This window comes from Labeo rohita, chromosome 11, assembly GCF_022985175.1.
Source record: "Labeo rohita strain BAU-BD-2019 chromosome 11, IGBB_LRoh.1.0, whole genome shotgun sequence".
Classification (NCBI taxonomy): Eukaryota; Metazoa; Chordata; class Actinopteri; order Cypriniformes; family Cyprinidae; genus Labeo; species Labeo rohita.
Window position 1 is genome coordinate 23,547,513 of NC_066879.1, and position 11,517 is coordinate 23,559,029.

Sequence of the window (11,517 nt, forward strand, 5' to 3'; positions counted from 1 at the left end):
TGTGATTTGGTCTTAGTGACTTAGGAGTCCTCTTCACTACTTTTAATGCTTCACAGATTCGGAAGCTAGTATTGTATTCTTAATGTAAATACAATCCTAAATTTTAAATGATTTACTTTACAGATCTGATAAAATGGTGCAGGTTGCATTTGCAGATAATAATGTTATAATATTGTTATAATAAACCCAAACTCACAACAGTAGGCAGAGATGGAGTTTGAGTTGAATTGTGACAGCACAAAATGAAATGGTATCTGAAGAACTCTAAAATAGAAAACTGAGCAAATTAATCGAATCACAAGTTATGTTAATACATATTTGTTTACCTTGTATTCTTAGGATGAAGACAAGGTAATCTTTAATAAAACTATGACTTGAAAAGCATTCTGTAACCTCACAGGGCTAAGTAAACATATAGATTTCCAATTAAAATGTGATCTTCATTTGAACAATATTGACTTTTAAAACCCCAACACTGATCTTGCCAGCTTTTTCCCACAGTGAACCAGCAAAATAGGTTATATTTTATCTGTGTTTGCAGTCCAAACTGAATGTGATGAGATGAAAAGAAACTTTTTTTATTGAGTTGTGCCGTCTGGTGTAAACAAATGACTCTTTCAATCTGGTTCTTTTTAGTTCATCAAGTACATTCATTGTGGTCCGATTAATGAACAAGTGAGACTTTTACACAGTTTCTTTTTAGAGAATTAAACACATACAGTGCAACCAGCGAATTTGAATTCATGAACAAATGACTCTCATGAGACGCTCCTTTTAACGTCAGAGTTACCGTCTCATGGACCCTTGAACTCTATCCTTAAACGAACTCATAATCTGTCTGAAAGAGTGGTTAATTAATCAACATCATATTATCTTGACTCTGAGGGACGTAATATTTTAATAAAATAGGATATATTGCATACAAAACCTATTCAAATTCACAAGTCTTTTTCTGAACTTGGTTAGCTGACCTCCAAGAAAATCATTAGAAACATTACAATTTTAATAATCTTAATGCATGAATCAACAGGTCAACTGGTCCAAATCTTCTTCTATCTACATTTTCAGCTATCGCTTCTAGATAATCCTTTATGTGAAATCATCCTTTTTGTGGCGCTGATGTTGGTGTCATTGTGGACAGTGAGAACTTTTTAGATTTTGTAAAAGGATGTTTTTGTGCCATTGCGTTTACATGGGTGTGGAGTGAGAACATAAATAATTCTCTGCTTTCTTCAAGAACTTGCATTGCATTGCACTGCATTGTCCTCCCTTCCTTCCTTGATTTTATTTTTTGACATTTTTTTTTTTAAATTTGGCCAGCTTGCATGCATTGTGCAAGCTGGAGTTCATCCAGACATTGACTGAGGTTAATTTATTGATTTTTCCTTAACCTGGCGTCCATTACTACCCATGTTAATGCATAATTCTGAAGCAGTTTCATACACTGTAACACGGCTTTTAAAAATATTTAACTCTTTTCGCTAGACCTTGTATTGCACAAACAGTTTTCAAGGCTTGGGTGAAAAAAACTATCAATGCACAGAAATCACAGTTCATTTCAACATGCGATAACCACACAAAATATCTCATGATAAGATCCACAGATTGCATAACTTACCATCACCAAGAAAAAGAATGATGTTCTTGGCAATGTTCTTGTTAAGGTCTTGGAGGGTCAGTGCATTTTTTAGTGTGCGCTGTGCCCATTCCTTCCAGAAATCAGGGTTCTTCTCTTGTTCTACAAGCCGTAAGAAAACATGTTTACATATTTGCCCACAAATTATAACAAGCAACCAATAAAGAAACTCCTGCAAAACAAGATGGTGATCATGGCATTAAAGGAGAAGTCCACTTCCAGAACAACAATTTACAGATAATGTACTCACCCCCTCGTCATCCAAGATGTTCATGTCTTTCTTTCTTCAGTTGTAAAGAAATTATGTTTTTTGAAGAAAACATTTCAGGATTTTTCTCCATATAATGGACTGATATGGTGACCCGAGAACACCCTGAACTTTCAAAATGCAGTTTAAATGTGGCTTCAAATGATCCCAAATGTGGTTGTAAACAATCCCAGCCAAGGAAGAAGGGTCTTATCTAGCGAAACGATTGGTTATTTTATAGAAATAATACAATTTAAATACTTTTTAATGTCAAACGCTCGTCTTGTCCTACTCTTCCTGACCTGTTTTTTTTTTGGTTCATGACAGTTAGGGTATGTCAAAAAACTCCCATCTCATGTTCTCCCTCACCTTAAAAATCGTCCTATATCACTGTTTTACCTTTTTTGTTAAGGGTGTTTGATCTTCTTTGCATGTTCACTTTGCAAAGACTGGGTTGGAACTTCTGCAGCGATGTAGGATGATTTTAAAATGATTTTTGAAGTTGAGCGAGAAACTACGATTGGAGTTTTTCGACATACCCTAACTGTCTTGAACCAGAATAAACAGAGTTCAAGGAGAGCAAGACAAGTTTTAGATTAAAAAGTATTTAAATTGTATTTTTTTAATGAAAATAACCGACCGTTCCGCTAGATAAGACCCTTTTTCCATGGCTGGGATTGTTTACAACTGCATTTGGGATTTGCGTTTTAAGCCTCATTTAAACTGCATTTTAGAAGTTCAAACTCTGGGCACCATAGCAGTCCATTATATCTAGAAAAATCCTGAAATGTTTTCCTCAAAAAACACAATTTCATTACGACTGAAGAAAGACAGACATGAACATTTTGGATGACAATCTGTATGTCTCCATTTAGAGATTATACAATGCTATCTCTCTCGTATGCTATCTCTGAATTTAACAAATCGTGGACAACAACAACTGAATTTCTATTTTATGCATGTCTTCTTCAGTGCACATAAGCTTCTTAAAACCCACAATCACGTAAATGAACATATCTGGGAACATCTGACCCGAAGGTCCAATCTTCTTATAGAAGCTAATGTACATTTAAAATGAGTTTCATTCTGTCTATACTTGGGCCAAGGTCAAAAAGGAGACTATTAAACTTCAGTGGTCTGAAATGGTGTTACACCCTTTATGAAACACTCATCTGACACTATTTAACTGTCTTTAATCAAACTATAAGGCATTCCTTTTCCAGTACACTGTAAAAAACAATTTGTTGAGTCAACTTTAAATAATTTGTAACCTGGCTGCCTTAAAATTTTAAGTTCAGTCAACTCAAAAAAGGTTTATTCAACTTGAAATGTTAAATTATACTAAGTGACAACTTAGATATTTGAGTTGAATCAACTTAAATTTTTAAGGCAGCTGGGTTACTTACCCATCTGTTAAGTTTAGCAAACACAAATATCTAAGTTGTTACTTAGTACAACTTAACATTTCAAGTTGAATAAACTTATTTTAGTTGACTGAACTTAAAATTTTAAGGCAGCAGGGTAACAAATTATTTTAAGCTGACTCAACAAATTGTGTTTTTTATTTTTTACAGTGGCTACTTTCCTTCAGAGTTTAGTTCCAACCCTGCTCCAGCATAAATGTTTGTTATTATCCTGAATATCTTGATTTGCTGGTTCACAAGTGTTTGGATTTAGGGCTGGAGGTAAACCTTTTAAGAAGTTAGGTCTTCAAAAACAGGATTTAGCATCTCTGCTAATATAAGGTAGTAAAACTGTCTCTTATTAATTTTCACTGCAGAGAATAAGTGTAATTGTCTTATCTTATATAAAGGCCAAAGGCCAACAAACAAAATAAGTATCTTAACTGACCTGGAAATCCAGGCTTTGCCATTCCTCTCCAAACCAGGCAACCGAGGACAAAGAGTACAGCGACCTTCATTTTCTTATTTATCAGCTGCAGTTTTGCAGAATAACCCACGTTCCAACGGTGTCAGAAGACTCCAAGATCTGCAAGCAAAACAGTTAATGTCAAGGCTAAAATAATTCTATCACCAATTTATTTTCCAGAGATAAAGTAAGCCATTCATATGCTGATTTGAAGTCTGTGTCACTGTGAAACTAATATAACATCATAATATTAGCTCCACCAGTGGTGTGAGTTTGGGGCAGAGCTACATTTCTCCAGGTGTATTTAGTTTGTAAACAATCATTATTGTTGCTGTTGACACTTAAGCACAGAAAACAACTATTTACTATTTACAAGGCTTATTTTTTCCATTCTAATCTCATATTCATGTGCAAAAACAACTGAAGAGTGACTGTTTCAGTTGGGGATACATGTCAACTTTTACAAACAATAATTTAGTACCATATTTGTACATTATGTAGCTACCTTAAAGGTTCACACCTGAGAATGTGATATGGCTGCACTAGCATTAAACCTTTCTGTCTTCTACTCTTTAGTCAAGGTCACTTTAATGGGATTGAGTGCCACTGCACATGGTGCTTTAATAGGCATGACAAAGCTGATTAACTGGACACCTCTATTCCAAGGCACAGGACCGCACGATTTCTATTACGAACACTCACTTTCTAAGCTTACTTCACGTCCTTTTAATGGGGTCTTTAGTCATTGCGCAGCAAGCATCAATCAGAATCAAAGCCATGTGTTCAATCAACCTATACATCAACCATGGTGGAGCTTTAACCACTTTGTATTTACATTAGTAAAAGTGGAGGGGAAATGGGTATTGTGTTGGTCACGCAATGCATTGAAATGTTTATCTCTTATGAAATTCTTGAGTAAATGCACAGCCATCATGTCTGGTACTCCCCACGCAGTTTTGAAGTGTGAAAAATGTAGCTAGGTTTGCTTTTTTTGTTGTGCAATGAAATGAATTGATTTTTACTGCAGTTTGATTATGTATATATGCATTTTTTAAAAAATAATAAAAGTAGATTCAATACATTTTAATATTTAACCCTTTAACTATCACTCCCATTTTTGAACACAGATGTAAAAATGCACTATCCCGACTTAAATTTTATAATTCATGAATGAAAACATTTTGTAATATGATTTTAATGTACACTTTAAATAAAAACATATTTGTCAACAGTCACCTGTATTAAATATAAGATGATGTAAAGATCTGGGGGCGGGGCCAGCGTGTTAACTGGGTTAAAATATTTAAATCGTGTTATTTTTTTCATAATTAATTCATTAGTTAACGTGTTAAACTGACAGCCGCATGTATTATTTCAATGCTTTTATCAGCTGTTCGGACTCTCATTCTGACGGCACCCATTCACTTCACAGGATCCAATGGTGAAGAAGTAATGCTGCACTTTTTCAAATCTGTTCAAATGAAGTAACAAACTCATCTACATTTGGAAGGCCTGAGGGTGATTTTTCAGCAAATTTTACACGGGTATAAATGCAATGTCTGATTTTAAAATGCCTTTCAAAGGATGAATTTTGAGATTTTAAGTTTTGAACTGATATATAATTTAAACGTGATAGGGAAGAAGGCAACAAAGAAAGTCTTTTGTGACAAAGGTCAGAACTCATGTTATGATGTAGAGTTTTTTAAGTTGCACTCTTGATATATATTAATCTATTACTTTTCCTACAGGATTTGTAACACAAAAATATGGTAAAATATCTATTTAGGTGTCTTAGACCTTTCCAATGATGTATAGTTTGTCATGAGTAGATTAGGATTTATTTGTAATATGGTGAAGTAAACTTAGGTGTACCACAGAGGGGATGGTGACAGTTAAAGGGTTAAACAAATAATTTATGGAGTTTTTGTAGGGCTGGGTTTTGACACAAATTTCACGATTTGATTATGATTAACAAGCTTGCGATTTAATTTAGTATCGATTATTTTGGATATACATCAGGTACAGTAAATGCCATATTTTCTGAAGGAACTATATACGGTAAAAAACTGTATTGGACATTGGATGTAATTTTACGGTAGTATACCGTTTTTCTAAGTGGGAATTTTTTTTTTTTTAATTTACAGTGAATAACTGTAAACTGACATTCTCAGAATTCCCTGCTTTACATTTCAAATTTGATGCTTTTTGTTGAAATAACTGTTTCTTCTTAGATTTTTCTTATCAGTATTGTACATTAGAGTTGTATGTTACATCTAATGTTGTTAAACTAATGTTTATTGCATTATTTCAGTTCTATGTGTGTCACCATGATGGTGTTTAGTGTTTGCGTAAATGACACTGGGCACCTTCTATATAGCTATATGTTAGTATTTAAAAGCTGCTTGTGATGGGCTTTGGTTCATCATGTGACTTTCTCATCACCACCTGCTTTTGGTGGTTATCGGCGTATTACAAAGGTACAAAACAAATTTCAGTACCTCAATGTTAGTTAACATTACATCAGTTAATGAAATTAGTATTTAAATGTAAATTTAAGTTAAAACCACCAACCACAGCTGTCGTTTTGCCGTACATTTTACAGATTTTTTTTTTTACAGTGTAGAGTTCATTGTTCTAGCTGACTAATGAGTTTATGTCCAATGAATATGTTTTTCTGAGGTAAATGTGACATTAATGTGTGACATTTTTTCACCAGCTGTTATATTGACATCTTTCCATGGATCAAACACTGATTGAGCGATTACATGAAACAAGATACGGATTTCGGTAAGTTGTACTCTATCTTTTAACATACCTTTGGATGTTCATTCATGTTTATTTTGCGCTGAAACCGGTATTTATGAGGTGCTACAGCGATTATACGGCACCAAAACGGTATTTATTGTTTGTGTACTGTAATAAAATGGGCAGAGTTTTGAAACTTTGAGACTTTGTTTCATATCAAAAGTAACAAAGCACAAAGCTTACACTGTAAAAAATAAAAAACACAATTTGTTGAGTCAGCTTCAAAATAATTTGTTAACCTGCTGCCTTAAAATTTCAAGTTCAGTCAACTAAAATAAGTTTATTCAACTTGAAATGTTAAGTTGTACTAAGTAACAACTTAGATATTTGTGTTTGCTAAACTTAACAGATGGGTAAGTAACCCAGCTGTCTTAAAATGTTAAGTTGATTCAACTCAAATATCTAAGTTGTCACTTAGTATAATTTAACATTTCAAGTTGAATAAACTTTTTTTGAGTTGACTGAATTTAAAATTTTAAAGCAGACAGGTTACAAATTATTTTAAGTTGACTCAACAAATTATTTTTTACAGTGTACTGCTTACAAACTTGTTTGTTTAATTGCCTGTTTTCCCTTTTAAATCTCCCTAATATTGGCTCGAACCCTTTGATATTTGGTTATAAAAAGTTCACTACCCTAAAAATCATCATGAAGCCAACAACTAATCACTAATGCATTATTAAAACCATTCGTTTTCCATGTTGCAATCGACACACAATCAATAGCACGCAGACCTGAATCAGAGAACGTCTAAGCATTTTTTTCCTATTAGTTCTGCTGCGGAGACAGTTTTACCATGACTTGCGGCTCATTTCGAAGCTCTGTCAAAAACGCAGTGGGGCTCCAACAGGCAGAACTCTTGAAGCTAGTCTGCAGGTGAAGAAACACAGCAGTGCCAAAACACAAAGGAGCAGCAAACCGGAAAACAAAGTTGTCAACAAAACCCAAACTCCTTCTCGATTCATGGCAGTAGGATGTAGAGATATCCGTCTTTTGGAAGAAATCACATCCAAAACAGAAACACAGATAACCAGCTATCCTTGTTTTCAACACGCTGACTGGAACTACAACTGCGGATGAAACCTGTTGTCGGAGTATGCGCTCAGGAGGATGAGGATTAGGGTTATTACTGACAGAGGCAATCTTCAAGCCTTCATCTCGTGAAAAGAGAATTTACATTATTTTAAAAGTGCAAATAAAGCATTTAGAGCTGTCACATCACTGCCTTTTGTAGGATGTGCAATTTCATGTCTACTCTGGAGTGCCATCCTTTTTTTTGCCCAACAAATTAGTTATGTTGTTTTGTCAGAACCTGTAATGTTTTAATGCCAGTAAAGCCCTCAGGGGGAAACTCTATCGCTCTAATAAACAGAAAGACTATTGCATCATATAACAGGAATTACATTACAGTCCTACTAACATCCTAGAGGCCATTTGATCACAGAACATCAAACACTGACATAAGGATTTCATTAGGTTGTACATCTTGGTAAACACGACACTAACACAAGACAAAACCAAATCTAATTATGTCTCTGAGTCTCTGAACAACAAACCCGTTTAAGGATGAGCAGAAATGTTCTCAGGATGGCTTTCCTGGGCTTTCTAGTCGTGCTATTGTTACATCTACAACTACATTAGTATCACTGCATACAAATCAGTTAGGCACATGATCAATAAAATACTCATAAACACATGTTATGTCTGGGAAGCACTTAGGAAACTGTAAAACAAAACCTGTCCTTGCGTCGCATTGTTTTCTCTTTATGCCATTTCTGTTTTTCTTTCCTCTAAGTTCCCTGTTAAATAGCCTGATTTCTTCTAAGTTCCCTGTTAAATACCCTGATTTAGACAAAAATAAGTTTTCAGGTAAAACAGGAAAGTGTCCTCTAGTAGCTTGCAGTCACGAATATGAAAAAGAGCGAGGCACAAGCCTGGAATTCATCGCGTCTCACAGAACAGTTTGATCCCTCGTCCAAACACTCTGAAGGAATGCTAATGGAATTTTGATCATAATTTGGAAGCAATCATAATAGGATAAAACAGGAATCCTCAAAGAATCCAAAAAAAGATCCTACTTGATGATCTAAAATTCCTATTTTTCCTGTTTTTATCTAGTATTATCTTTTATGATGACTTTTGGTTGATCCAGGTCGGATTGGTTCCAAATTACAATAGAAATTCCACTCGTTTAGATCAGTCAGAAGATGCTATGGTTTTTAGGAAGGTAAAACTGGACAGAAAAGTGAGATCGTGCCTTAAAATAAAATAAATGAATAATAATAAACCAATCCAATATACATAGTTAATGTGAAATATTAAAATGGTAACACTTACTGTAGTGAGGTTCATTAGTTGACATTAGTCAACTATATTAGTTAACATGAACTAAGAATGAACAGTACTTCTACAGCATTTATTAATCTTAGTTAATTGCAGCATTTACTAATGCGTTATTAAAGGAGAAGTCCAATTCCAGAACAACAATTAACAAATAATGTACTCACCCCCTTGTCATCCAAGATGTTCATGTCTTCTGTCTTCAATCGTAAAGAAATTATGTTTTTTTGAAGAAAAAAATTCAGCATTTTTCTCCACATAATGGACTGATATGGTGCCCTGGTTTTGAACTTCCAAAATGCAGTTTAAATGCAGCTTCAAACGATCCCAAATGCGGTCGTAAACGATCTAGTAGATAAGAAGGGTCTTCAAACGATCGGTTATTTTCATTAAAAAATACAATTTAAATACTTTTTATTCTCAGACGCTCATCTTGCCTTGCTCACATTGAACTCTGTGTATTCTGGCTCAAGACAGGGTATGTTGAAAAACTCAACTTAAAAAATAATTTCAAATCACCCTACATCGCTGCAAAAGTACCAACCCAGTCTTTGCGAAGTAAAAAGAATGCAAAGAAGATCAAACACCCTTAACAAAAAGTTAAAACAGCGATATAGGACGATTTTGAAGTTGAGGAAGAACATGAGATGAGAGTTTTTCAACATACCCTAACTGTCATAAACCGGAAAAAACAGTCCAGGAAGAGTAAGACAAGACGAGCATTTGACAGTAAAAAGTACATAAATAGTACTATTTGTATGAAAATAACAGATCGTTTTGCTAGATAAGACCCTTCTTTCTTGACTTGGATCGTTTACAATCGCATTGTAAACTGCATTTTGGAAGTTCAAACTTGGGGCACCATATCATTCCATTATATGAAGAAAAATGCTGAAATGTTTTCCTCAAAAAACATAATTTCTTTACGACGAAGAAAGAAAGAAAGAAACATCTTGGATGACAAGGGGGCGAGTACATTATATGTGAATCTTTGTTTTGGAAGTGGACTTTTGAAATCACAAGTTGTGTTTGTTAACATTAGTTAATGCTCTCTGAACTAACATGAACAAATAATGAACAACTGTTAATAAATAAATAGTGTAATAAATGTGTTGTTTATTGTTCGTTCATGTTTCTTAATACATTAACTAATGTTAACAAATGACAACTTATCGTAAGTGTTACCATTAGTGCTGTCAAACGACAACATAATATATGTGTGTGCACTGTGTATATTTATTACGTATACATAAATACAAACAACTGCATGTATATATTTAAGAAAAAAAAATTCTAAGTATATACTGTATGTGTATTTATATATACATAATAAATATACACAGCACACACACATAATGTAAATTAAAACTTTTATTTTGGATGCGATTAATCGCAATCAATTAATTGACAGCACTAAAATACTTTGAGCGCATTAAATATTATCATTCAGTACGCATCTCTCCCTATATAACCTCTTACAGTATGTCCAATATATTTTTTATCTAGAATGACCAACATGCACTTAGTCTATTATGTTATTCATAATTAGATTACAGTGAATTCATATAGACCTCTCCCGTGATTAACATTTTTTAATGTCTGAATTGATTTTTGTCATAGTCTTTAATATTCTAATATTTTAAAGTAGAGAATAAAAACTTAAGTGCAAACTTATCACCAAAATCAAAGTCAACATGCAGGAAGCCATTTTACTGTCAGTAAAATGGACCCCTTCAGACCTTCAGGACAGTGTCAAGGTTATTAAAGGTTATTTATTTAGTATTATGATTTTTTAGTCACATATTTTCAACTTTCAACGTTTTCATGTCAGATGGAGTTCATATACATCTTATGATATCTGTAAGAATTTTGTTTCTTACAAAACATTGTGCAAGTATTTAGTAGGCTACTCTACTGATGTATCCAACCAGTATGAATACATAAGTAACATTTCTTCATCTCTGACATATTTATTTGTCACTGACCAATATATTTTAAGTTTCTTTGTCAGCATACATAGATAAAATCAACATCTTCACAGTAAAAAATCGTTTTCCCCAGACCCCTGCCACTCTACAATGTCCTAGTGTCTCATGTGCAGCGATGCACATAAAAGCGCTTCTCTTTTCAATTACATCCTCTCATCTTTTCAGATCATACAATGTCTGTTTGTAGCCATGGGCTGCCAGAACGCGATTACAAACGCTCTACAGAACAGGAAAACCATCGACATTCCCCACATCACTGGAGCGAGTCGTTGTGATTCTCTTAATTGCTGTAAAGTTGGAGGAGCAACTCGCCGTTATGCAAACGGAGACCCCAACGCAACCTGAACAACTTGTTGGATTGTATTAAATTAATAACACCACAACTCTCCAACTCTTCCCAGCGTTGCCATTAGAACTCCAGTCACATGAGGCGGTGAATGAACAGAGTCATTCAGCAGATAATCAGCCCTAATAGTGGATCCTACTCACCCGTCGTGTTATGTATCCGTCCACCTCTGCGATTCCAGCAACACAGGACTCACATTCACGTGCTGCTCTCTAGTCGAGCTTTTATAACGCTTTACAATGCGCTAGCCCAGGAGAGGGAGAGAGAAAGAGAGAGAGGGAGAGAC

General features: G+C 34.4%; 1 protein-coding gene across 3 annotated transcripts in view; it reads right to left on the reverse strand.

Moving 5' to 3' along the window:
* The window catches only part of alpl (alkaline phosphatase, biomineralization associated), a 29,502-nt gene extending 17,985 nt beyond the window's left edge, over positions 1–11,517 (reverse strand). For 2 of the 3 annotated variants that reach the window (XR_007828684.1, XM_051122269.1), the window contains exons 1-3: positions 11,375–11,517; positions 3,735–3,872; positions 1,619–1,738 (exon numbers count right to left, since the gene is read on the reverse strand). Coding sequence is in view for 2 of the 3 variants with exons in the window: in XM_051122269.1 (XP_050978226.1) it covers positions 1,619–1,738; positions 3,735–3,804 (190 nt within the window). In the remaining variant the exon portion in view is untranslated. Of the gene's footprint in view, positions 1–1,618; positions 1,739–3,734; positions 3,873–7,352; positions 7,600–11,374 lie in introns of those variants that run through there. The other variant, XM_051122270.1, reaches the window with a different exon arrangement.